This window comes from Bombyx mori, chromosome 2, assembly GCF_030269925.1.
Source record: "Bombyx mori chromosome 2, ASM3026992v2".
Taxonomy (NCBI): domain Eukaryota; kingdom Metazoa; phylum Arthropoda; class Insecta; order Lepidoptera; family Bombycidae; genus Bombyx; species Bombyx mori.
Window position 1 is genome coordinate 2,231,123 of NC_085108.1, and position 27,845 is coordinate 2,258,967.

Here is a 27,845-nt window from a genome sequence, read left to right on the forward strand (position 1 = left end):
TAGACGTCCTACCAACAATAAATAACTTAATCGGTTTTTATTTTAAGTAATAAAACCATTACACCGCAAGAACACAATAAAATGCAATCTACCTGTACATAAAATGTGAAATAATTGCCAACGACCCTGTGGATATTCAGCCGAGACCAACATTTTCAATTAATCAATAGTTACCATGTATAGCCGCTGGATAATGAATCTATATATTAATACGCGAAGCAAAAACTTTGTATCCCTTTTTACGAAAATTGCGCGGACGGAGGAGTATGAAATTTTCCACACTTATAGAGAATATAGAGAAGAAGTGCACAATGCTAATCTTTTTTTAAAATAATGCATAAAAGATACATTAAATCAATAAAGAAAACATTACACACACTACATACCATGTAGTTGACGCACACACGCATGCATACTATTTATTGTCAAACTTTTGTTCTTGGCGTCTGTTGTCAAATTGAGAATAGATTAAATATTGTTTGCTTTTGTTAATATTTTTATAGTGTAGTCTTGGCGAAATTTGTGATTATAGATGTATAAAATACAATCATAATAGTGTACAAACTTACAATGACAATTAATTATAGTCGAATTTCGACTACTGCGGGAACTCTAGTTTATCGTTAAACACTTAAAATAATTTTACGATTGTCACAGCAAGTATGGCCATTACGGCTTAGGTAATCAAATTAAGATCTATAATTAGGGATTTTGTTATTTAAATGGCCAGACAAGGAGATTGAAGTATTGCTAATGTAGAACTCGGTAATATTCGATGATAATAAAATTATTCCTGAGCACAAGTAATGGACAGCTATTAAAAATATGAATGTGACAGCAAAAAATATTCAATGTTTATTTGGAATCGTAGTTTTGTTCTATTTATAGTTTTTAGTTGTATCCAGCCAGGGCAGCGTGTCTACATCCGCTGGTGGGAGCGCAGCGTCCGCATATAGAGGTGGTACCAGCAGAACAGGTGGGATCTCCGGACCCAACAGCGCTGGTGATGGAGACGCGACCAGTGACGGGGGTAGCACTGGCAACAGATAGGTCACCGGAGATTCCCGTGCTGCCGATGACTTCGCCGCCATATCTAGCATGGATTCAGTTCCAGCCATCGCCGAGTCCATGCCAGGCGGCGCCATACCCGAGTCGAGGGACACCCAAGCCGGCTCCGGGATCGCAGCCCCCCAAACCTGTGTCAACGTACTGAGCGTATAGATTGTATAACATTGGCCTAACTCCATACGGTATATAAATAAAAACATGGAGACCATCTTACAGCAATTAAAATTGTCATCAGAGGAAATGGAAATTTAAATATAAAAAAAAAAATTCGAGATGATTTAACATGACAGCAACAGCTATCGAAAGAGAGCTTATCCCCACTGTCGAAGCATATAACACGCATATTCCCTACATTGAATCACAGATTGTAGAGATCTTTTTTTTTGGCATATAATTTATGACTGGAATTAACTTCTCGACCCGATATTTCCTGGATCTTAATATTATTTCGCCATATCATGTTTGAGAAATCACACACGATTATCCCTCTGGCCATTGCTAATATCCCAATAATGGAACCGCAATGTTTGCAACATCTCACATAGATGACTTCTTTCAATAATACGGAAGAGAAGTGAGAGAGAGGAGTGTTGAGATGACGGATGATAGAAGAGAATGGAATAGAAAAAGTCGCTGTGTCAACCCCACCTAGTGGGATAAGGTGGAGAAAAAGAAGAAGAAGTGTGTCGTTATTGCGTCAAGCGTGGCATTGGCAACAGTCTTCTGAACATCATATCGAGCAAGATCGAGGGAATGCTAGTTAATAACTTTTGCAGCCGGCACTTTTGAAAGATTAAAAAAAGTATTAAATAGAGTCAGTTATTAGTTAATGTTTTTAAGTTACTAGCAAAAGTTATAAGTAATACTAACAAAATATATGCTCTTTCTGAAATAAGATAAAATAAATAATAGTTTAAAAAAATAAAAAAAATACGCTTCTATAGAAAATCCAACAAAAAAATTTCAAATAAATTTGAATTCAAAATATTATGTAGTGTAAGAAAAAAATGATTTTATTGTAAAAAAGCGTGGGGTGCATGGTATCAGTAGTTATAGATATTTTATGAACAGATATGAGAAGAAGGGTTATTTTGATAATATCCTAAAAAGCACCCCACGCTTTTTTACATTACAATCATTGTTTCTTAATTCAAATTTATTTTCTATATCTTAACTGGATTTTGTTTATAAGCGTATTTTTTTAGTTTTGTTTTTCACTTCAACTATTGTTTGCTTTTCATTTTTTAGTTGAATTTCAATTTTTCCATATATTTTTTTAAATATTGAATTGTAATAGGTCCTTAATAAGTATGCCAAATTTCGAGTTAATCCGACGTTTTGAAGGGGGTCAAAATCTTGTTCAAAGATTCCGTTACATACTAACATACATACGTCTGAAGCTCAAAAAAGCTTATTAAAAATCAAAAAGGCGAACAATTAAGGATTAGATGGACTATATGTTGTCTTTCCAATGACAGCAATGAGCAGTTTCACTTACTTGGAGCAGGCAAGATTGAATGCAGAGCAGAAGCGTGAAAACAGACATCTTAGAACTTCTATTGAATATACAATGATTTTGCCTACAATTTTTTTTATTAATTTATATAAATTTTAACCCGATCAATTGCAAAAGAATTTCGAAATAAAAATTTTTGTATTCCTACAATAATAATAATTGTGAAACATGTTTTTCGTAAGTAGACACGTTTAATATTAATTTACTAATAAAATTACAAAATTTTAAAAGCAGATTTTGTCATTTCTATTTGCTTTGTTTTTTTTAAGGACCAACACGTTCTCAATGGATTACAAAATTAATTAAATTATCGTTTGTCGTATCAATGCCTTATGAGGTCCTTTGTGAGGCACGTTTGTTTACTTAATTTCAAGATAAAATAAACATTGTATTCGTATAAAAGAGAGCCGCGTTCATGAAAACACATTCTGAAGTCATTCAGTGAAACAACATGGCCGCTAAACTCATTCTCTTCGTCTGCGCCACCGCCCTCGTGGCACAGGTACGTCTTTTCAATTAAAACTTACATTTAATGTAAAAGAGAGAGAGAGTGAGAGAGTGAGAGAGAGAGAGAGAGAGAGAGAGAGAGAGAGAGAGAGAGAGAGAGAGAGAGAGAGAGAGTATTCTTTATTGTACACCAAAAAACAAATAAACAGTGCGATATATTAAATACAAAAAACGCATTCTAATACTAATGTATATATTAATACTTGAAGTCAAACTTTGTACCGCTTTTTGCGAAAACTGCGCAGACGGCGGAACATCAAATTTGCTACACTTATAAAGAAATAGAGAAGGCTTTTTTTTTTTACATACAACAAACATATTTTTGAGAAGTTTTTCTGTTCGTTCTTGTTCTTCTTCTTTGTTTCCGCTTTATCCCACTAGGTGCGGTCGGCACAGCGAATTTTTCTATTCCATTCTCTTCTATCAGCCGTCATCTCAACACTCACTCCTCTCTTTCTCATATCGTCATTCACACACTACATCCATGTCTTCTTCCGTCGACTTCTTCCCCCTTTACATTGCGCTACCATTTCCATACATCTCACAGTCACATGCATCTTCTCTCTACGCATCACAGGTCCATACCACGCTAACCTTTCCTATTCCTGCACGTCAAAAAAATCACCATAATAATATTAACCCGCTGCTGTGCATCAGTTACTAGAAGCTAGCTACAATAGGAATAAATTATATGATTTAAAAAAGGACTTACAAGTAATTATAAGCAGAACTGTAACAATGTGTTTAATGTTGTTCTTTATTTTGTGTGAATAGTCCACTCTGTCTATACCTATCGGGGGCTACGGCTGTGGCTGTGGCGGTTGGGGTGGAAGAGGCTATGGTGGTCTTGGCAACGACATTGCTGCTGCTTCCGCTCTCAGAGCTTCCAACGGTGGAGGTCTCCCTGTTGTCACCGCTTCCGCCGCTCCTACTGGTCTAGGCGTAGCTTCCGAGAACAGATACGAGGGTACCGTCGGTGTCTGCGGTAACCTGCCGTTCCTTGGTACTGCCGATGTCGCTGGTGAGTTCCCCACTTATGGTCTTGGTGGCATCGACTACGGTTGTGGTGACGGCGCCGTCGGCATCACCGCCGAGAGAGGCATCGGCTACGCTGGTGGTCTCGGCTACGGCGCTGGTTACGGGCTCGGCTATGGAGGCTACGCCGGACGCGGTTGGGGCTGCGGCTGCGGTGGCATCTGGTGAAATAATGACGAAGATCCTATCAAGCACCTTTCAAAATGAAATAAAATCGCATCATTCAATCTTGTTGTTTTAATTAATTTTGACTAGACCTCATGATACACTTTATTAAATGTGTGTAAATAAACCCCCTTAATCGTTTGGCGCCCTAAATGGTTCGCAAAAGTTAATAAACCTAATAGTACATAGTGTAACAAAAACAGTTTATCAGATTCTCTTCTTCTTTTTCTCAACCTTATCCCACAAGGTGGGGTCGGCACAGCTAATTTTTCTCTTCCATTCTCTTCAGCCGTCATCTCAACGCTCACTCCTCTCTCTCTCATATCGTCATTCACACACTCCATCCATGTCTTCTTCGGTCGACCTTTTCCCCCTCTACCTTGCACTACCATTTCCATACATCTCCTGGTCACATGCATACCGCGGTTCATCAGATTAGATCCTTGAATTAATAATAGCACGATAGCATTAACTTGAGAAATGACCGCATTCCAAAACTAGACAACCGAGTGGTCATATGTTTTACCGAAGAAGCTACGCCAAAACAGTCATCAACATTATATCAAGTTTCACCGGTCCAGAATTACTACACACATTGAATTACAAAGTATACTGATAAAGTCGACTCCTCACATCCAAACAAGTTAAGATAATAATTTAGGGAGAGGGGTGTCTAGTTCGAAGCGGCCTTTTAGTGAAAACATCCGTTGAAATGTATTGAAAATAAGACAATTAAAATGCAATTGTAAAAGAATTGTACTAAATAAATCTGATTGAACGAAAACAAATAAATATAAAAAAATAATGTATCAAAGTATTTTTCCAGAGGTCCACATTTCTTTGGAACCATGGTGCTCCGACGGATTGAATAATTTGAAGGGGTTTCAAATTAGTGCGGGCCGCGTGAGCGAATACTACACTTGCATAGGTCATGACCGGGCGTATGCAAGTTCTGTAGAGTGTCACCCTATTACGAAGGCACTATTTACTTCGCTTGCAAATCATAGGAGGAGGAGGAGTGAGGAGGAGGACCCCTTTTGACGAGCGCCGCTGTGCTTTTCGTCAAGTTGATGTCAATGCGTCACTTCCGGAACCACTGGTGGCTAATGTGATCTGGAGTCGCCGATGCAACAGCGACTTCTTCCTGCACGAGTAGTAGATAGCCGTGTCATCGGCGAAGACCGGGGTATATCATTGATATAAAAACTAAATCATAACGGGGAGAGCGCGACGCCTTGCGGAACTCCGACCGTGAGATGACGGGGGCGGGAGCGAGTTCCCTCTACTCGATATCGAAACAAACGGTTCGACAAGAAGTCTCGTATGATGAGCACGAGTCTTTCTGGCACTTTCACGTTATTTCTTCTTCGTCGCTTTCTTCATTGCTGAAAGTCGTGTCCCTGAAACTTGACCGTGGCCTGTCTCGTGAGTTGTTTCCACCTCGTCCGGTCCTCAGCTTCTCGAATGGCGGTTGCGACTGGCAGCCCAGTTAGGGCGGTTACTTGATAATTTTTTTTTTTTTTTTTTTTAAAGCAGCGCAGCCCTACTCTTAGCGACAAGACCGCTTGTTGTACTTTTTGTCTTTAATGTTTTGAATTTTTGTATTGATTTGATTTAACAATAAAACATATTGTTCACTACCCTACTCTACAATAACAAACTTATATTATGTTCGTATGTGTGTGTTTTTATCATTGAGTTAACATTTTTTTGTGCGCAACAAAGAAATAAATTATGATTACTCGTTCAATAAACATTATTTATTTAATAGAACTATTTTTTTATATATATTTTTTTAGTAATATCCAACGAGACCAGCGCGTCCACATCCGCAGGTGGGAGCGCAGTGTCCGCAGATGGAGACGGCACCAGCGGCGCAGGCGGGACCTCCGTACTCGACACCACCGATGATGGGCACGCGGCCGCCGACAGCGGTGACACCACCGACGGGCAGCTCACCGGCGACTCCTACGTTACCGATACCCTCACCTCCGTATGAACCGCAGCCGGCGCCGTATCCGCCGTCGATGCCGTTCCAGCCAGCACCTAGTCCGTTCCAACCACCACCGAGTCCGTTCCAGCCGTTCCAGCCACCTCCACAACCGCAACCGCCAAATCCACCCAAGTACTGGCCATACACGTTCTGTAACGACAGTAACGCTTCATGACAATATTCAAACTCATCAGAAACAACATCAGTATGATATATTAGTAGTGACAATTTAAGAGCGCAGAGCACATAAAATAAAGATTACTCACTTGGATCAGGCAGGCCTGAGCGCAGAGGAGAAGGAGAGCGAAGGTAGACATGTTGTTGTATTCAGGTACCAGACGGAGAATGTATTTTCATGTAAAAGTTAACTCTCTTTATACACATCAGCTCACTTAATTTTCGAATTGTAAAATAATAGGTAATTGAGAAATAATAAAAAGCTTGTGAAATTTGTCCAGAATTTCTCAAATGAAACGTGCTTTTAACATTTTTAATTTCTTACAACACATAAGATAATTTTATTTTAGATGGTACATAGCTATTTACAAATTTCACTCATGTTGGAGTGCTTATGAAATTTTGAAATATTTAGTTAGAAGATTAGTAACTTTTCTTTTACCATCAATCAAAACGTGGTATTTAAGTGTCGCCAGCACAGCAACAATTTTTCAATGCCCTACTTGAAGAAGTCAACGAAAACAAGAAAGACAATAAACTCTTCAAAAGCATTTTGTACTGCCTCTTGGGTGTAGAATTTTTTCCAAACAGTGGCCAAACAGTGACCATGGCTTTTTAGGGGTAAATTTTCGTTTTGAGCATTGCCTAGGTGCTGAACCAGGGTCTAGCAAACATGATTCTTCTTATTCTCAGTCGGATACTCTTGTCAGAGTGGTTGTGGTTGCGCTGACGCTGTATGTGTAGAAGGACCTGTTAGGTCGCCCATGCTCCCGACGACCGCCCTCCAGGCAATACGAATCTGGCGGTTCGAAGCGTTTCGAGTACATTCGACCATAGTGGACTCAGTTGCCTTCTTTATTAGGTCAGTCCAGCTGGTCGGTGAGCGGCCGCGTGATCTTCTGTCTTCCGCCCGGCCCTGGACTACCAGTCTCTCCATCGAGTGCTCTTCTCTGGAGATGTGACCTAAGAATTTTAAAACCCTCAGTTGCACAGTTGACGAAAGTCGGTATTTGATACCGAGTTCTTTGAGGATGAATGCGTTGGTGCGGAATGCCATCCTTGGAACCTTTAGGAAGCGTCTCCAGCACCATATCTCCAGTGCATCGATTTTACGGCATCTATATATTAATACGTGAAGCAAAAACTTTGTATCCCTTTTTACGAAAATGGCGCGGACGGAGGAGTATGAAATTTTCCACACTTATAGAGAATACAGAGATGAAGTGCACAATGCTAATATTTTAAAAAAATAATGCATATGAGATACATTAAATAAATAAAACATTACACACACTACATACCATGTATTTGACGCACACACGCATGCATACTATTTATTGTCAAACTTTTGTTCTTGACGTCTGTTGTCAAATTGTGGTTAAATATTGTTTGTCTTTGTTTTTTATAGTGTAGTCTTAGCGAAGTTTGTGATTATAGAAGTATAAAATACAACCATAATAGTGTACAAACTTACAATTAAAATTAATTATAGTCGAATTTCGACTACTGCTGGACCTCTAGTAAACATGATTACCCCTTAAGATTATCAAAAAGAATCCATTTTTCATCGCAAGTGACAATGCAGCTCAAAATCTCTTCGTTTCTTTGTCTGTTAAGGAACGAAAAGCACACCTTGACGCGTTCGTCGCAATGCCGATCGTTCCGATCATGTGGCACACTCTTATCAAGTTTTCTTACATCGCCAATTTGTCACAAATGAACCAAATTTGTTTGCTGCTATAGTTGAAAGTCACTCCTAGCTCAGTGGTAGAAGGAACGACATCGTCTTCCACTATTGCCTCGACTCCAAATCGCAAATTGTCTTCCACTATTGCCTTTAATTCGTTGTTGTCAACATTACTTTTTGGGCGACTACGGGTTCACTTTTGGAACGAAGTTCCTTACGGTAGGCTTGGAGGGGACAGGGATTTTGCTGCGCGATCGAACTGAAAAAAATGTGATAGTAAAACCGTAAGAAAAAATCCGTGGAAAAAGTGCGTGGAATAAAACCGTTAAATGAGACGTGCGCAGGCGCGACAGTCGCATACACAAGCGAGTAGTGTATAATACCTTTCTCTTTCTCCCTCTTTCTTTTCGTTCTCTCATCTCTTCTCTCTCTATTTTGTAATTATTTCTATTTCTATGTAATTTTATGTTGTCAAACAAAAATAAAGAGACATATTTTGTTATTTTAATTGATAATTTGAATTACGATTTTATTTTTATTTTACGTAATTTATTATTTCCTAAAATACTGAATTTCCTAAATACTTTCCTGTACTTAAATAAAAACTAATCAGCAAAATTTAAGAGAAAAATCAAGAAAACCAACATAAAATTGAGCACGATTTTTTTTTTGCAAATTGTGTCGATTCTACATTAGCCGAAGGAACTTCGTTCCTACCTGGTGTCCCACGACACCACATTTTCTTTTTACCATTAACGATTACTATTATGAGTCATATATATGGAACTACAACCGCTACGGAACTCGTGTTCCATATTTGCTGGTATTTTTAATCATACAAATCTAGTGGAAATAAAGCACTAATGAATAAACACAATATGACCGAAATTGAAGAGTATAATTCCGTAATTTTAAAATAATATAGTATTTGAATTTTGGAATTTATAGCCAGCCATTTATTTCGTTGGTGGTAGGACCTCTTGGGAGTACGCACGGGTAGGTACCATCGCCCTGCATATTTCTGCCGTGAAGTAGTAATACGTTTCGGTTGGAAGAGTGGGGCAGCCGTTGTAACTATACTTGAGACCTTAGAACCTTAGGCCAAAAATTACTGCCATATGAACAAAACCAAGTGACAAGAGCAGAATTGACAAACCTAACCCGAGATTCTAAACAGACATCAAACTCGAAATAAAATTATGAATAAATATTTATTTACAATTTACAAAGCAATAAAAATACAATAATAATAATTAAGTTACAAACAATCGGTGAGCTCGTCCACCCATCTAAATAATAAAAAAAACTCAAGGATGGTTCGAAGAGAAGTTTGCATCGAGTTCATTCGTGGCTTTTCCTAGATCAACATCTTAGCTAATTCTGTAAAATTTGATTTAAATCTCTAATTAGACAAATTTCATCTCCGAATCACGAAGATTAGTGAATTACACATTTAGGAAACATTAAAAATTATTAAAAGAAAGCAAAGCAAAACTTAATTAGACTTGATCCTCCTATTTTAATATTATGTTTTGCCGGTGTACACCGCTGTCAAGATGTAAACACTTCTCAAAATCTATTTAAAGATGCTTATGTCGTAATTAGCTTATTTTTCGGATAAGGTGTAGCTTTTTTATTTTATTGTCCTTGTAGGCAGACGAACGAACGGCCCACCTGATGGTGGGTGCTTACCGTCGCCCGTGAACATTAGCAACGTCAGGGGCAGAGCCAAGCCGCTGTCTACCGTTTAGGTATGACGGTACTGCCTATAGTCATTTATTCCCGTTTTGAAATGTAAATATAGTCGTCAATAATAAAATAAATAATAATAGTAACAAAGATCTTGAAGAATAATACATATTTCTTTTTTCTCCACTTTATCCCACTGGGTGGGGTCGGTATAGCAAATTTTTCTCTTCCATTCTCTTCTATCAGCCGTCATCTCAACACTTACTCCTCTATCTCTCATATTGTCACGACACACTCCATCCATGTGTTCTTCGATCGACCTCTTCCCCTCTATCTTGCACTATCATTTCCATACATCTCCTACTCACATACATCTTCTCTCTACGAATCACATGTCCATATCACGCTACCATTGAGACAATTGTCCGTACAATAATACATACAACTGAGATAATTTGTATTAATTCGTGTGTAAAAGTAGATGACAAGATTCATATTGACGTGGACTTCCTACGAGAACACCAGTCCAAATGTTCGCTCTGTCATAAAAATTCTAAAAAGCAACGCATGCATTAGTTTTGCATTATTTCTTTTAAGTTAAGACTAGATGAGAGTAATATCGCACATAGTTGAATTTCCTCTGTGTACGGTGCGCAAAGAATCACAGCGTCCAACCGAATTCTTTGCTTAATCTCGTATCTATTGTCTTATTTCATCTTAATAGCTCCAATAAATTAGAAGTAAGAAGAAAACCAGCAAGGCTTTAGGTTTCAAACTGTCCAAACCTATCTGTGTTCAATTTAACTAGAAAATCGATGGAGAATTGGATTTGCTTTTGCGTTTTAGTAAAACATGAAAACAAAAAAGATATTTCATGTGCTTTTATTTCAATTCGAAGAGTTTGGTTCAGTCTGGGTTTTAACACATTTTTCAGTAGATTCTTCCACCACATCCACATCCGTATCCGGTTCCGGCGTAGCCTCCATAGCCGAGACCGTATCCAGCGCCATAGCCGAGACCACCAGCGTAGCCGATGCCTCTCTCAACGGTGATGCCGACGGCGCCGTCACCGCAACCGTAGTCGATGCCACCAAGACCATAAGTGGGGAACTCACCAGCAACACCAGCAGTACCAAGGAAAGGCAGGTTACCGCAGACACCGACGGTACCTTCGTATCTGTTCTCGGAAGCTACACCCAGACCAGTAGGAGCAGCAGAGGAGGTGACGACGGGGAGACCTCCTCCGTTAGAAGCTTCGAGAGCGGCAGCAGCGCCGATATCGTAGCCGTAACCACCGTAGCCGCGACCTCCGCAGCCACAACCACCGAGTCCAGCGCCGAAACCTCCAAGGTACTGGCTTAGAGCAGCCTAAAGCAATTCATCATTAAAATTAATATTTTAAACATAATTGCGTCTTGGAAAATGCAGAACTTGTTAGTAGTAATATAAATTGTAACATAATAAATTAGCCTAAACTGAATATATCTCATACCTGAGCCACGAGGGCGGTGGCGCAGACGAAGAGAATGAGTTTAGCGGCCATGTTGTTTCACTGAATGACTTCAGAATGAGTTCGATGTCAGTTGTGTCTGTTTTATACGGAATATTTCTCAAGTGTCCTATCTCAAAAAACGTGACTTTAACCTACATCACTGTACCTTGTGAAATTTTGTATGAATGAGATTACCCTAACTAGTGGCGCGGCTTTTGGAGACAGCTAAATGATACGTGTCAATCAAGGAAAAAGAAGTTTTTTCACAATTCTACATTTCAACACTTTGGTGTAATCACTCTTAAAGGAATACAATTATTCGTATAAAAGGATTGCCGCTGTGCAGTAATAGCATTCTTCGTCTAGTACCTGAATACAACAATATGTCTACCTTCGCTTTCCTTCTCTTCTGCGCTCAGGCCTGCCTGATCCAAGTGAGTAGTGTTTATTTTATGTGCTCTCTGATTTGAAATTACCAACTACTACATTTGTGTTTTTGCTGATAGATTGGAATGTCCACGTGAATCTTCGCTCTCGTTACAGAATGTGTATGGCCTGTACTTGGGTGGACTAGGCGGTTGCGGTTGTGGAGGTGGGTGGAACGGCTGGAACGGACTCGGTGGTGGTTGGAACGGCTGGAATGGAGTCGGCTGGAGCGGCATCGACGGCGGATACGGCGGATACGGCGGTGGTTGTGGTTCATATGGAGGTGAAGGCATCGGTAACATTGGAGTCGCCGGTGAGCTGCCCGTCGGTGGTGTCACCGCTGTCGGCGGCCGCGTGCCCATCATCGGTGGTGTCGAATACGGAGGTCCAGCCTGCGCCGCTGGTGCCGTCTCCATCTGCGGACACTGCGCTCCCACCTGCGGATGTGGACGCGCTGGCTTCGGTGGATACTACTGAAAATGTAAAGAAAGAAAATACGGCAATCCTCCATTAATTAAACTCTGATCGAGCAAGCGTAGCTGTTTTTTTAAGATTTATTTCTTGTTAAACGAATTTCCAATAACTTTTTACCAAGAATGTTACTGATTAATTTTGATATCTAGATTTACTAGAGCGGTATCAAAGCAAAACAATGAGAACCATGTTTAATATTTCACCATACATAAGCAACAAATATGTAAATCTGAATTTGAATCTAAGAACATTGAAGGAAGAAATTGAAATATACAGCAAAAATTACCAAACACGACTTGACTAACACATTAATCAGCTAGCTGCAGAACTGCATGGGGAGGGCAGTCTAAGATACTCTCGCCTGAAAAGGAATAGTATACCAGACCTAGCAATCTTCTTCTTCTTTTTGTCAGCCCATGGACATCTACTGCTGGACATAGGCCTCCTCCAAGCCTCGCCACAAAGACCGGTCCTGCGTTGCCTGCATCCAGCGGATCCCTGCGAACCTCAATAGATCGTCGGCCCATCTTATGGGAGGCCTACCCACGCTACGTCTTCCAGTACGCGGTCCTACTGAAGAACATTCTGCCCCCAACGGCCATCCGTTCTGCGAGCAATGTGTCCTGCCCACTGCCACTTTAATGTCGCAATCCTTTTGGGCTATGTCGGTTACCATGGTTTTCCTGCGAATCTCGTCATTTCTGATTTGATCTCGCAGGGAAACTCCGAGCATAGCCCTCTCCATAGCTCTTTGGGTGACCTTGAGCCTTCTCATAAGGCCCACTATGAGCGACCACGTTTTAGTGCCATATGTCATCACTGGCAACATACACTGGCCAAAGACTTTCGTCTTGAGATACTGGGGTATTTGTGATGAGAAGATTTTACGAGGCTTTCCGAACGCTGCCCATCCGAGCTGGATTCGACGGTTGACCTCTTTTTCGAAGTTGGACTTATTTAGCTGGCCAGTGTTTCCCAGGTAAATATGTCGGCGCGCGGCTTAGATCACAAAGCGCATCCGCACCCTTTGTCAGCGAGCGCCGCCGGCACACTTACAACGGTCGACGGCAGGCGCCTTGGATCACAGAGGGCGTCGGCACCCTTTGATGGCTCGGGTCACCGGCATATTTGCAACGATCAACGGCAGGCGGCTTGGATCACAGAGGGCACCGGCACCCTTTGACGGCTCCGGTCACCGGTACACTTGCAACGTTCGTGGCGGTCGGCTTGGAACACACACCGCAGCGGCACCCTTTGATGGTGCGGGTCGCCGGCACACTTCAACGTTCGCGGCGGGCGGCTTGGATCACACACCGCAGCGGCACCCTTTGATGGCGCGAGTTGCCAGCACACTTGCTGACTATAAAAAGAGCTACTGTACAATCCTTAGCTCAGAAGCGAGCGAGTCACCGTATCAGATAGAACGCTCCTGCGTAATATACGCTCTGAGTTAACATTTCTGGTTTTATTGACTTACGAAGATCATCCGCTGACCATGTCGCTACCCGAAAGTGGAAATACTCCAACAAATATACTCGACAACTCCAAGCGTAGAGCTTCCGGTCTTTACTGGAGTGGGCGCTACATGAGCATCCATCATAACTTTTGTTTTTTCTATGTTCATATTTAGACTCACTCGGATAGAAGCCCTACTGAGGTCTTTGAGCATTGTACTGAGGTTCTCCATTGTCTCGGCCATAATCACATTATCATCGGCGAACCGAAGGTGAGTTATGTACTCGCCGTTGATGTTGATGCCTATACTTAGGCCAACCAGACGAGATAATAAACGTAAACAAGCGGACCGTTACTGAGTTACATTGCGATAGCGAGGGATTATTATCTCTGTCCTTATCACTCGTACGCGCAGTTATGGCGTCAGTTGGTCGACAACAGCTGTCGCTGTGTGTTTCGTGGTACAGGAAAGCACTGAGTACCGCAGTTGTCAACATTTGGTCCGCCATTTTGTGAACAAGTTCATTCCTGTTTGGATTGCGTTCGAAGTGATACATATTTTTTCGTTTCCGTATTTACTTGGTTTGTTGTTGTTATTATTCCGTTTTTGTTAGTTTTATTTTTGATTTTTGCTGTTACTGTGAGTACTTAGTTGTTGATTTTAATTACGGAATCACAGCCTGGCGGCTCTAAAATGAGTTCACCACGCAAAAAGCGTCAAAAGGTAAGTTAATTTATTAATTCATTTGTACTTGAACCACTACCATAATTTGGATTTTTAAAGTCCGTACCAAAAAAGATTATTTTTTATATAATAAGTAAAAAGAAAATAGTCTAAAATTTACCATTCCTCACCATTTTTATTTTATTTACAGCGGACGTATTTTACATTTTAAAATTCGAACTTTGTAATAATTTATTTAAATAAAAATGTTTTTTACTCCTGAAACTTTGTTTACATTTTTTATCTCGTCTGGTTGGCCTTACTTTAGCCCTTTCCAGTCCAGAACTTTGAAAACATCTTCCAGCGCAGCGGTAAATAGTTTCGGAGAAATAACAACTCTTTGCCTCACGCCCCGCTGCAGAAGGATAGGTTCCGAAGCCCGGTCCTGTACTCGGACTGACATAGTAGCGTTTTCATACAAACACCTCAACACTTCGATATACCGATAATCAATTTGGCACCGTTGGAGAGCGTGCAACACGGCCCAGGTTTCAATCGAATCAAAAGCTTTCTCGTAGTCCACAAATGCTAAGCAAAGCGGCAGGTTATATTCCTCGGTCTTTTGTACAATCTGCCGCAACGTATGAATTAATATATATAATATAAATAAGATTTGCAGATAGGAGATGAGAATGGTACCACTGGGGACACAACTCAGCTAACTCAATTTTCCTAATGAAAATCTGACATCAAATTATTTACACCGACGTCTGTGTTAAGATTTTACAAACAGACAGAGCTACTTCCTCATTATTATTATTAGTTGCAACAACGTCTGAGAACGTAAAAGTAAAGGCAAAGGTTTTAATGTACTCTTAAGTAGTTCAAAAACACAGACATAAAACAATTCTAAAATATTCGGATTTCTGTTCAATTATTCTTTTTAATTTATCACTTTCAATTATTATAACTTTTTTTCAATGTGGATACTAATTTATATTCGAGCAGTGGCGTGTTCGCATCGCTTGATACGAGTGCCCCGGGCATTTTATCCTTTAAGACACGATGACAGTAACGGCCGTTTTCAATAACCTATCTATCCCTAGTTTCGGTTACTAAAGATAGACAAATCTATATTTTTGTCCTTACTTACGTTCCAATAACCTATCGACGGGCAGCAGTTCCTATCGGATTTATCTATCCATCGTCGGGAGGACGGATAGCCTGCTAAAGATAGAACGCTCATACAAATCGTGCTTACTTCCGTTTCAATATGAGTTTTAAGTAACTCTCCGGTAGGCGGCGCTATCTCTAGTATGGGCATTCGCTTATCTGTCAAAATCGGCCGGTTACATCTTTATCTTTCGAAAGTAAATCGCTATAATTTAATAATTGTTTCTCTTCATATTGGCATATTGTAGCAGTGATGATAGTGATATGGAATTATTTCAAATGATAATGGATTGTGATGCAGATAATGATAGTGAGGCCAATATCATATGGTTAGGAAAATAAAGATCGTCTGAATTACATGGCGAAGATCAATAATTACGAATTTGACTATAGATTTCTGAGCAAAGGTGTTGTGAATGAATTGATTAATTTAATGAGACCATATTTGAGTGTAACGTCAAAAAGGTAAGATAAATTTTAACCATAAAAGTACTCGTTATTACAACTTATATTTGTTTATAGCAATAGCAAAATAATACCTAATTTTTGTTGTGTTACAAAATCACACTCAACAGGAATTCTGTAATACTGCTGGATTCCCATGGGGCCTTAAATGACATTCATATACTAATACAATAACCTGGTAGGCTATTTACCTTCATTCTTATTACACACTGATACCTCTACATTTTATATTTGTGTTACAGATTCAAATATAGGAGAGGAATTTAGAAATAGAAAAAGAGTATTTTGAATGTGTAATTTGTGTGCAATGCATCATTGATGTTTCAAAATGTTGTTGCTTGATGGCCTGGGTCTACTCATGATACAACTATAATTAACCATTCCGATTGAAAAGGTATTTCTTATTTATATTACCTTATTTATATTATTATTATTATATATTATTATTATATTTTTATTTATTTATATTATATATTTAGGTGTGTATATGAATTTAATATGACACTATTATAATAAATTATCTACATATCAAGAGAACATTGATAACAAGGTGGACTTGGAAATTGCTATTTGCTTGCCGATAGAGGCTATCCCCACAACCCTATCTTTTAACGTGATTAATTAACCCACATACTCAATCGGAACGATTTAAAATGAATCACATATTAAAACAAGAAATACTATAGAGGTAATCTTTTTTTTTAGTTAAGAGCTTGTTATACTGTATTGTAAAATAATTTAAGCGAATAATGTATAATTTTCAGAATGCATTGGTGTTTGTAAAAGAAGACTCCCTGTATATCATTGAAAAGTAGATTAAAACTAGAAAATATGCAAGCTGTTATTATAGCTGCCATGCTGCATAATACCGTCAGAAGTATGAATTTAGAAGAATTAGAATCAGAAATTTCAGTCGCAGATACATTACAGGAAAATAATATAATTGTTTGTAACAATTTTTCAAAACTTACATCTGAAATACAACTATGTACTTATAAATAATTGCTTCCAAAGATAATTTATAAAATAAACTCCAAAGATAATTTGACTATTTTTTATTTTCCAAAATGATAATTACATGGTAGTTAGTACATGCAAGATATTTAATTTAGAATTTGTACATATACTTAAAAAACTATCTAACATAAAATTATTATTGCCTACTTAATTTATGAAATTTAATATTCCTTTTAAGTAATTTTTAATTTTTTAAATTATCTAAGTCTAACTTAACTTTTGCTACAACAATCTCCTTTTCTTTATTTTCCAAGTCAAGTCTCTTTTTTGCTATTAGATATTCTGCTAATGCATTGTCCCTATGCTAGCCTTGCATTTCTTTTCTTCCATCTTGTTTCCGCTTGGCTGTAAAAGTGTTAAAAATATTATATGTGACCTACAACAATGTGCATGCTTTATCCAAAATTTCATCTGCAATCCTTACCACCTCCAGCCTGTAACAAAGAGCATAATTATTTCAAATACTACGGCAACCTGAAGAAAAAATCATGTTTATCAATGTGTTATTAGAGACAAACAATCAACTAATTATACTAACCTTACTAAGGTTGTTTCTTATGTTGCCGTAGCGTTCTTTAAGTTTTCCCATTTTAGTCGAAGCTGCGATGGAGTTCGTGGGAAACGACGAATCGACGAATTAAAATCATTTACAAGGGTTTGCCAAGCCTGCTGCTTCAATTTATTGTTTGTGGCATTTGTTGCCTTATTATTGAAATTGTCCGCGCCAGTACTTCACGTACAAGCGGGGACTACGAGGTCTGCGGGGGGGTCCAACCACCACCACGGCATCGACGACTCGAGCGGCGAGGGCCGAACACACACAGCGGAACAGAACACTACTGGAACGATATAGAATCGCACGCGCGACTCGCGGCTAATATTGCAAATACTTTATATACAGTCCACAATAAAACCTCAAGAACAAAACCTTTATTTTACTGAGCTACCGAACATAATGGTCACAAGTGGAAGAAGAGCCGTCTTATAAGTCGCCGTGAAGAATTTTACCAACAAGATTCAATCATTCGGACTTTCTACCCGACCCGCCCTACATTACAACGTAAAAAAGTGTCGTCTTCAAGGATCGAGATTAAAACCGAGTGAGTCCGTTCCATATCCCATCTTTATTTGTCCTCTTATTCCCTAGAAATTTATATAGACTTATTTTGTGCCATACACGTAATTTTTTTCTGCTAACTTGTGTGTAATTTTTTTTTTCGCTTGACCTTCACATGACCTGCAGCGTCCCATTGTTCTAGATTGGTCACCCGGCAGGACCGCATTCCTAAATATCTATTTCCTTATACCTATTGCTACGTTGATATTATTAAATTAATTGCTTTTTTGCTTAACTTATTTTTTTGATTTCTACCTGCTTACTTTTATTTTTTAAATTTATTTCCTTTAGCTTATTGCTTATAATCTTATTGGCTTGCTTGAAAACAAAATGTCCGACGAAAGAATTAAAAAGCTGTTAAAGCTACGTGGCAGTCAGAAAGCGAAGTTAACGCATTTTTTCAAATTATATAAACATCGCGAAGTCATATTCATCATTAAGCAATCCGCACCGAATAGAACTACAAAATAGACTTAAGGCTATCGATGAAGCTTACATAGATTTTAATAAATTACAGACTGAAATCGAAACTATTTCAGAAGATGAAGAGAAAGAGTACGCAGAACGGGAGCAGTTTGAGACTGTTTACTTTACAGTCACTGCGCTTGCGCATAGCATGTTGGAACCAACATCCAGTAGTGGGCAAACCAGTTACGGTGGATCCGGGACGATCTCAAATGAAAAGAAAGATTTTTTTCGTCTTCCGGACATCAACCTACCCTCTTTCGATGGAGACTTGCATCACTGGCTCGAGTTCCGAGATATGTATATTTCTCTTATACACGACAACACACGTATTAATGAAATTAGTAAATTCCATTATTTGCGAACGTCCCTGAAGGGAAATGCGTCATCAGTGATTCAAAGCCTAGAATTTACAGCTAATAATTACAAAATTGCATGGGAATTATTAACGGAAAGATACAACAATAAAAAAATTCTTATTAATAATCATATTCAGGCTTTATTCAACGTTGAACAAGTGCAAAAAGATTCATCAAAATCGTTAAGATCTTTAATAGATATTATAAATAAAAATTTAAGATCACTAAACATCTTGGATCAGCCCACAGACCAATGGGATGTCTTGATTATATTCATGATGAGTAAAAAACTAGATTTTATTTCAAACAGGCAGTGGGAAGAGTTTAAAAGTTCATTAAGTGAGCAACCAACTTTAAAACAATTTATCACATTTTTAAATAACAGAGCAGAATTATTAGAAACACTTAGTAGCAACAAACAACTACACAAAAATCCTCAAACTGACACACAAGTTCATAAATCAAAGTCATTCGCTATAGTTACAAACAATACAAATCAAATAAAAAATCCTATCTGTCCACTGTGTAAACAAAATCATTATCTATTCAGTTGCGATGCATTTAGAGCTTTAGACGTTAACTCACGTATTACTAAAGTTTCCACCTACCATAATCTTTGTAAAAATTGTTTACGCACAGGTCATCAAGACAAAAATTGTAGACTTACCCACTGTAAGTATTGTAACTCACGTCACAACACTCTCCTTCACCGAGAAGTTGACAAAAATACAACTTCGAACATAAACACAGAAAACATAGTATTGTCTGTACACACAAATTCGTCATCAAACATCCATTCATCTCTTGCACCCAATCATCAAACCAATGTATTACTTTCCACAGCGATGGTTAAAGTGATGGACAAGAATGGACGTTGTCACAACGCCCGGGCTCTGCTGGACAACGGCAGTACTTCTAACTTCGTGACCTCCGACCTCTGCGAGAAACTAGGTCTGCCGCGTCATAACACAAACTCAACTGTCATCGGAATCAACAGTAAACTTTCATCTAGTACTAAAATGTGTACATTGTCACTACAAGCTTGTAATGGCAGCTATAAGGCGAGCGTCGATTGCTATATATTGCCAAATATCACTACATCATTGCCTTCAACATTTATATACAAAGAACACATACCCATACCTACCGGAATCGAACTAGCCGACCCCTCTTTTAACGTTCCTTCGGCTATTGATATACTAGTCGGGGCTAGCATCTTTTGGAACATTTTAGGATCAAACACAATAAGCCTAGGTAAACATCAACCCACTTTACGTGAATCCAAACTAGGATGGATTGTGTCTGGCAGTGTTCTTCAACATTCCTCTTATAAAAATACTCACACGCATTGCCACTTCACTCAATCTCTTGAATCTCAGCTTAGTCGGTTCTGGGAGTTAGACTCAGTCTCTTCTAGTCATTCTTTGTCTAAGGAAGAACGAGAATGCGAGGCAATCTTTAGAGAGACAACAAGACGAAATAAAAAAGGTGAGTTTATAGTTACTATTCCTCTTAAACAGTCTCCTGACGTTCTGGGATATTCATACACAAAAGCAAAATTAAGATTTCTTTCTGTAGAGAGAAAATTACAGCGCGATGAGAAACTGAAGAATGATTATCATAATTTTATGCGTGAGTATATAAATCTTGGGCATATGATACAAAATACACCTCATACACATAAATCAACATCAAACAATCACTCTTCTAACATAACATCGGACACTCATTCATCGTACATAACAAAAAACGTTCATTCATCGGACAACACATCAAATAACAATCCTTCTAGCATTACATCAAACATACAATCACATAGCACAACATTAAACACATCCATACAACAATCCGAAGCATACAACACTTCAAACATAATACAGAAATCTACATCTGAGAATCTGCACGCATTTAATAAAAACATAAATAATTACTTACCTCATCATGGAGTGATACGGGAATCCAGCACAACCACTAAACTACGAGTAGTGTTTGATGCATCAGCAGCGACGTCCTCCGGTAAGTCGTTTAATGACATACAGCACATTGGCCCTACAGTACAAGACGATCTTCTTTCCATCCTGCTGCGATTCAGGCAACACAAATATGTGGTTACCAGCGATGTGGAGAAAATGTATCGGGCTATACAAGTAGAACCTTCTCAACGTAGTTTACAGCAAATATTATTTAGATTTGATCCGTCAGAACCGTTGCATACTTACATTCTGAACACTGTAACATACGGAACGGCATCCGCTCCCTTCTTAGCTACTCGATGTTTAATTGCTCTTGCTGATGAATGCACAGACCCAGAGACTAAACGAGCAATAGCACATGACTTTTATATGGATGACTATTTGGGAGGGGGTAATTCAATTGAAATGGTAACAAAACTTTGTCGTAATATTATCAATACACTAGACTCAGCAAAATTTAACTTACGTAAATGGCGATCTAATAGTACAAAAATATTGCAAACAATTTCTGATATTAAGGCAGATAAAGATAAGACGTTAAATTTGAATAACTCTGCGCCGAGCAAAACTCTTGGTCTTCACTGGAACTCTGAATCAGATAACTTCTTCTTTTTGTTAAATTCACATCAGACCTTTAAAGTCACTAAACGCACAATCTTGTCAGAAATTAGTCAGGTTTTCGATCCTTTGGGGCTCGTCGGACCATGCATTGTTGAAGTCAAATTAATAATACAACAGTTATGGAAAACCAAGTCCGACTGGGATGAAGAAGTTCCAATCAACTTAAAAACATCATATTTGAGCTTAATGCAATCACTTCCATCACTTAATAATATAAATATTCCTCGATGGTCCTTTAACGACGACACTGTTACCATCGAAATTCATACGTTCTCAGACGCATCAGAACGCGCTTACGGAGCGAGTTGTTATATTAAAACTATTACAAGTAATGGCAATATTCGCGTTCGCCTTTTAGCTTCTAAGAATAAGATTGCACCCATTAAGTCAAGTACAATACCTCGTCTTGAATTATGCGCGGCCTTATTAGGTACTAGACTATATATAAAAATTATCAAGTCACTCACTATTCAGTTTGATCGTTCTTTCTTCTGGACAGATTCTACTATTGTGCTAGGATGGCTAACCGCACCTTCTAATCGCTTAAAATCGTTCGTTCGAAATAGAATTAATGAAATACATGAAAGTACGAATGGTCACAGCTGGAGCTACGTACCGTCTAAAGAGAACCCAGCAGACCTAGTTTCTCGGGGGGCGAGGGCTGATGTACTCAGCGCATCCAGTCTGTGGTGGATTGGTCCATCTTTTTTACATTCAACACATACACAATTTCCAGTCAATCCTAACGCACAAACACTAAAAAACCTTCCGAAGATGTCTTTTGTTGTTAACACTACAGAAAATTCAATTGTCATGTTAATGAATAAAATATCAGACTTTTCGAAATTATTAAGAATTACAGCATACATCAAAAGATTTATTTATAATTTAAAAAATAAAAACTCACAGAATACAGATAATAATTTACTATTTACGGAAATATCTTCAGCTCACAATACCTTAATTCGTCTTGCACAGCAGGATACGTTTCCGGAGGAATATCATATTCTCAAATCAAACCAAATTTTGCCCTCGAAAAATAGACTTTTATCTCTTTCTCCTTTTCTCGACTCTGACGACATTATTCGAGTTGGAGGTCGACTCAATAATTCTTTCTACAGTTACGATGTTAAACACCCAATACTCTTGTGCAGTAAACACATTCTTACAAAACTTATTTTTGTTAAACAACACAAAGATTCCCTTCACGCTAGCCCTTTACTTCTACTTTCACAAATAAGACAGAAATACTGGCCGCTTGGTGGGAGAAATTTAGCGAAGCGTGTAGTAGGCCTATGTATTCGCTGTGTTAGGCAGAAGGCTAAAACTACACAGCCCGTTATGAGCGACTTACCGAGCGATAGGCTGCAGTTAGAATTTCCGTTTCTGAATACTGGAATTGATTACGCCGGGCCGGTGATGATTCTCAATCGAAAGGGGCGTGGTGGTAAACTGATAAAATCATATATTTGTGTTTTTATTTGCTTTGCAGTGAAAGCGTTGCATTTGGAGATCGTCTCGGATCTTACCAAGGAGGGCTTCCTTAGCGCACTCGATCGCTTCATTGCCCGTCGAGGGAAACCGCAGAATATTTACTGTGATAATGGAACTTCGTTCGTTGGAGCCTCCAACTATTTAATTCATAATTGTGTTGATGACATCAACAGTCTAGGTATAAGGTTTAAATTTATTCCTGCTTACTCACCTCATTTCGGTGGACTGTGGGAAGCTGCCGTTAAGTCTGTTAAATTTCATTTGGTAAGAATATTGGGTCAATCACACTTAACTTATGAAGAGATGACAACTTGTCTGGCACAGATTGAGTCTATTTTAAATTCTAGACCTCTTACACCGATGTCATCAGATCCATCTGACTTAACCTTCCTTACGCCCGCCCATTTCCTTATTGGTCGGCCACTCACTTCGGTACCATATCCCGACATCACGGAAGCCAACATCACTCGTCTTCAACGTTTCCAACGAGTTGAAAGCCTAAAGCAACATTTTTGGAGACGATACTCTAATGAATATGTTTCTCTCTTACAACAGAGATACAAATGGAAAAAATCTTCAGGTCAACTGCGGATCGGTGCAATGGTCATTATCAAGGACAAGACATTGCCGCCAATGATGTGGCTTTTGGGACGAATAGTTCGTCTCGTACATGGCAACGACGGCATCGCCAGGGTTGCTGATATTGCAACCACGAAAGGCATACTACGCCGGGCATACAACAACATATGCCCGCTTCCTGTAGACTCCTCGAAGATCCATATTGAAGAAGACGACTCTTCAACGCCGGGGAGGATGTCCGCGCCAGTACTTCACGTACAAGCGGGGACTACGAGGTCTGCGGGGGGGTCCAACCACCACCACGGCATCGACGACTCGAGCGGCGAGGACCGAACACACACAGCGACACAGAACACTACTGGAACGATATAGAATCGCACGCGCGACTCGCGGCTAATATTGCATTAAAAACTTTATATACAGTCCACTTAACAATAAAACCTCAAGAACAAAACCTTTATTTTACTGAGCTACCGAACAGAAATATTTTTTCGCCGCCACAAGTTCTGCTAGAATCATCGTCTCATGTTTTGTCATGGGTGCTGCCTTTCTTGACTGAAAAAGATATATTTTCTAAACTTGAACTCAAAGTTTTCAAAGTAAAATTATTATTATCAATGTAGTTCATAGATACTTACAGAATTCATTTTATTTCACTGTAGCTCTTTAATTATAAACACACATAGAATTATAAACGAAAGTTTTAAAGCGTTTTGGAGGTAAGTCATCATCTAATATATTAGGTAAACAATAGAAAAACAAACAAAAGAAACTGATCACTGCTTATTGGTAAACGGACTGTCAAAACGTTTCGTTTCATAATTTCGACTAGGATAAAAATAGCAATACGTCCAATTTAAAAAAATCTACATATGTTTTTATTACTTTTTGTTATAAACAAATGTGTTTATGATAGTCTACAATATGCTGGTTAAATTATAGTTATAATTTAGAATAAAATAAAATAAGTCTTGATCCTGATGTTGTTTCGTATTTGTAGTAGAACGAAACGTATCAAGAGGCTCGGATAAATCGGAGGGAAGAAGCTATCTACTGTTGGTTAAAGAGAGATAGCACTTATCCGTGATTGTGAAACGCAAACTAAGGATAGATACGCTCTTGCTGATATTCGGAGATAGCTATCTATCCGAAAACTCAGATACGTTATTGAAAACGGCCGTAAGTAATATTCTATCTCTGCACTGTATCAACACGGGGCAAAATTATTACACTGAAACACAATTTGATGCTGGAGTAAAATATATTTTGAGTGTTCTGATTATAAAATGACAAGCGTCGTGTTGATAATTTGTTCAGTAGCCCCAGCCACATCCGCATCCGCCGTAGCTTCCATAGCCGAGACCGTAGCCGCCTCCGTAGCCTCCAAAGCCGAGACCGTAGCCGTCTCCGTAACCAGCTCCATAGCCGAATCCACCCTCGCGGGTAATACCAACGGCACCGTTTCCGCAGCCGTAATCGATTTCACCAATACCGGCGGTGGGGAACTCGCCAGCGACATCAGCAGTACCAAGGAACGGCAGGTTGCCGCAGACACCGACGGTACCCTCATACCTGTTCTCGGAAGCTATCCCAAGCCCAGTGGGAGCAGCAGAGGCAGTAGCAACAGGGAGACCACCACCGCTGAAACCGCGACCGCATCCACCTCCAAGACCCCCGTAGCCCAGACCACCATAGCCCAGACCACCATAGCCCAAACCACCATAGCCCAGACCGCCGTAACCACGACCTCCGCAACCACAACCAATGCTCAAAACGGACTGTGAACAATGTGAAGTAATTAAATATATTATTATTAGAACGCGTTTTACATTAAATATAAGTTTAATTGAAAAGACGTACCTGTGCCACGAGGGCGGTGGCGCAGACGAAGAGAATGAGTTTAGCGGCCATGTTGTTTCACTGAATGACTTCAGAATGAGTTCGATGTCAGTTGTGTCTGTTTTATACGGAATATTTCTCAAGTGTCCTATCTCAAAAACGTGACTTTAACCTACATTACTATACTTTGTGAAATTTCGTATGAATGAGATTACCCTAACTAGTAATGCGGCTTTTGGAGACAGCTAAATGATACGTGTCAATCAAGGAAAAATAAGGTTTTTTCACAATTATACATTTCAAAACTTTGTCGCAATCGCCCTTATAGGAATACAATTATTCGTATAAAAGGATTGCCGCTGTGCAGTACTAGCATTCTCCGTCTAGTACCTGAATACAACAACATGTCTACCTTCGCTCTCCTTCTCTGCGCTCAGGCCTGCCTGATCCAAGTGAGTAATCTTTATTCTATGTGCTCTGCGATATAAAATTTGTGTTTTTGCTGTTCGATTGGAATGTCCACGAGAATCTTCACTCTCGTTACAGAACGTATACGGCCAGTACTTCGGTGGACTAGGCGGTTGCGGTTGTGGAGGTGGATGGAATGGTTGGAACGGACTCGGTGGTGGTTGGAACGGACTAGGTGTTGGCTGGAACGGCATCGGCGGTGGATACGGCGCCGGCTGCGGTTCATACGGAGGTGAGGGTATCGGTAACGTTGGAGTCGCCGGTGAGCTGCCCGTTGGTGGTGTCACCGCTGTCGGCGGCCGCGTGCCCATCATCGGTGGTGTCGAGTACGGAGGTCCCGCCTGCGCCGCTGGTGCCGTCTCCATCTGCGGACACTGCGCTCCCACCTGCGGATGTGGACGTGCTGGTTTCGGTGGATACTACTGAAAATGTAAAGAAAGACAATTCGGCAATCCTCCATTAATTAAACTCTGATCGATGCAAGCGTAGCTGGTTTTATTAAGATTTGTTAAGAGAGTTTCCAATAACTTCTTCCCAAGAATTTGGTTTCAACTAAAGCTACTTAATTAAAAATCTTGAACAACATACAAGTCTATTACCTATATTCTTTGATAATATTGAGGACAGGAAGGATTCCCTGAGTAGGCGAAACATTATATTATGGTAAAGTGATGTCTCGGTCTACTATGAAGAAGTACAATGATTTCAGGTAATAGAAATGTTCTCGCGGCCGCTGCTGATGCCGATCACTTCAATCAATTACTACTCTAAGAAATCGCTACAGAGCTTGGTACAAAATATAAATGAAGCATAAAACATTTCCTTTGACCCTGAGTGAGATCTTAATATTTTCGGGCGACTACGGTACCGAAAAATTTAGATGGTTCTTCTGTTGGCTTCATTCTTGTACAAGCTGGGGTTTGGAATGTTAGTTCCACGAATTCAGTTTTAGCGGACTTTTGGTGGAGAATCCTTTCAATTGCCTTATAAACCTACAAACGTTTATATTTAGCTTGGAGAGATGGAAACAACTTGGAAACACGGAGTTTGATCTAACCGAGTTTCCGAACATCAGCGCTATGCTCCGACTAGAGCCTTTTATTGGGTCTCAGATTCTGTCGAACATCAAAAGCCACAAAATGCCCTACTTCGGCTTTGTACAAACACAGACCATTGTTACAAAAATGTTCATTTTGATAGAAATAACTTTTGTGTATAACACGTATTATAACAAACACATATTATAACAAACTTCAGTTCAATAATTCTTTCAGGGCTGTGTTGGGGCTGCCCCGGTTTTGTAGCGCCTCGGGTATGTTCGCAGTGGCTTGTACGGATTGCTTTCATGCGACCATATGCAAGCGGTGCGCATCCTTGGTACGCAGAGTGCGGGCCAGTTCCAACACGGCCATGATTGCAAACAGACTGGACTGCCCCTATATAAGACACTGTTGTAATAAGCATCTGTCTCTCATTAATCTAACACAGTGACTGGTATGGTGGCGGTTACTCTGTTAACATTATTTCATTATTTATTGTATTAGTTCTTTTATTAATTTTAATTTTATATTAGTAGTTGACAATTTTAATTTTAATTATTTTGATTTGGTTTCATTTATGTTTGTTTTTGTTTTTAGTCATTTTGATAAATTGTAATTTTAATTTTATTGTATTTTGAATTAGATGTTATGTAATTGTATGTGACATTTTATGGGCTTAAGTTGCCTGAAATAAACGCATTTCATTCATTCATTCATTTCATAACTCATCTCTAAAGTATTTTGGGATGTAATGAATGTGAAATGGCACCAAAGATCATACATGAATCGCCTCCAAAAGACGTTACTAAATGATCATATCCCTCCCTACATTGACCACAAACTATATATAGTTCTTCAGAGTAATTTAGGTATTCACGGGCAAATCT

The 27,845-nt window shown here is 39.3% G+C and overlaps 4 protein-coding genes across 5 annotated transcripts; 3 read left to right on the plus strand and 1 right to left on the minus strand.

Moving 5' to 3' along the window:
* The first annotated feature begins 3,009 nt into the window (after nt 1-3,009).
* Nucleotides 3,010-4,353, plus strand: LOC101743828 (chorion class B protein M2410-like). The gene is made up of 2 exons (XM_004927377.3): nt 3,010-3,086; nt 3,866-4,353. The coding sequence occupies exons 1-2, from the start codon at nt 3,036-3,038 to the stop codon at nt 4,292-4,294; spliced, it is 480 nt and encodes a 159-aa protein (XP_004927434.2). The 5' UTR covers nt 3,010-3,035; the 3' UTR covers nt 4,295-4,353.
* Nucleotides 4,354-6,086: 1,733 nt separating this feature from the next.
* LOC110385427 (chorion class A protein L12) lies at nt 6,087-6,601 on the minus strand. The gene is made up of 2 exons (XM_021348816.3): nt 6,551-6,601; nt 6,087-6,434 (listed from the first exon to the last, which is right to left on the minus strand). Exons 1-2 carry the CDS (start codon nt 6,599-6,601, stop codon nt 6,087-6,089), a joined length of 399 nt encoding a protein of 132 aa, XP_021204491.1.
* A 3,427-nt stretch (nt 6,602-10,028) lies between these two features.
* LOC134198684 (chorion class A protein L12-like) lies at nt 10,029-26,402 on the plus strand. Of its 2 annotated transcripts, none has more exons than XM_062673165.1 (2): nt 10,029-11,187; nt 25,997-26,402. In XM_062673165.1, exons 1-2 carry the CDS (start codon nt 10,690-10,692, stop codon nt 26,342-26,344), a joined length of 846 nt encoding a protein of 281 aa, XP_062529149.1. In that variant the 5' UTR covers nt 10,029-10,689; the 3' UTR covers nt 26,345-26,402. The 2 variants fall into 2 exon arrangements, with proteins under 2 accessions (XP_062529149.1, XP_004927420.1); XM_004927363.4 differs by lacking the exon at nt 10,029-11,187 and adding an exon at nt 25,831-25,902.
* Nucleotides 11,152-12,289, plus strand: LOC101741530 (chorion class A protein L12-like). Its single transcript, XM_038016206.2, has 2 exons — nt 11,152-11,763; nt 11,873-12,289. The coding sequence occupies exons 1-2, from the start codon at nt 11,713-11,715 to the stop codon at nt 12,230-12,232; spliced, it is 411 nt and encodes a 136-aa protein (XP_037872134.1). The 5' UTR covers nt 11,152-11,712; the 3' UTR covers nt 12,233-12,289.
* Nucleotides 26,403-27,845: the final 1,443 nt, after the last annotated feature.

Coding starts and splice junctions, on each gene's coding strand:
- LOC101743828 (XM_004927377.3), top strand. CDS start 3,036: ATGGCCGCTAAACTCATTCTCTTCGTCTGCGCCACCGCCCTCGTGGCA. Junction 3,087..3,865: donor CCACCGCCCTCGTGGCACAG/GTACGTCTTTTC, acceptor TTGTGTGAATAG/TCCACTCTGTCTATACCTAT.
- LOC101741530 (XM_038016206.2), top strand. CDS start 11,713: ATGTCTACCTTCGCTTTCCTTCTCTTCTGCGCTCAGGCCTGCCTGATC. Junction 11,764..11,872: donor CTCAGGCCTGCCTGATCCAA/GTGAGTAGTGTT, acceptor CTCTCGTTACAG/AATGTGTATGGCCTGTACTT.
- LOC110385427 (XM_021348816.3), bottom strand. CDS start 6,601: ATGTCTACCTTCGCTCTCCTTCTCCTCTGCGCTCAGGCCTGCCTGATC. Junction 6,435..6,550: donor CTCAGGCCTGCCTGATCCAA/GTGAGTAATCTT, acceptor CTGTCGTTACAG/AACGTGTATGGCCAGTACTT.
- LOC134198684 (XM_062673165.1), top strand. CDS start 10,690: ATGAAAACAAAAAAGATATTTCATGTGCTTTTATTTCAATTCGAAGAG. Junction 11,188..25,996: donor CCAGCGCCGAAACCTCCAAG/GTACTGGCTTAG, acceptor CTCTCGTTACAG/AACGTATACGGCCAGTACTT.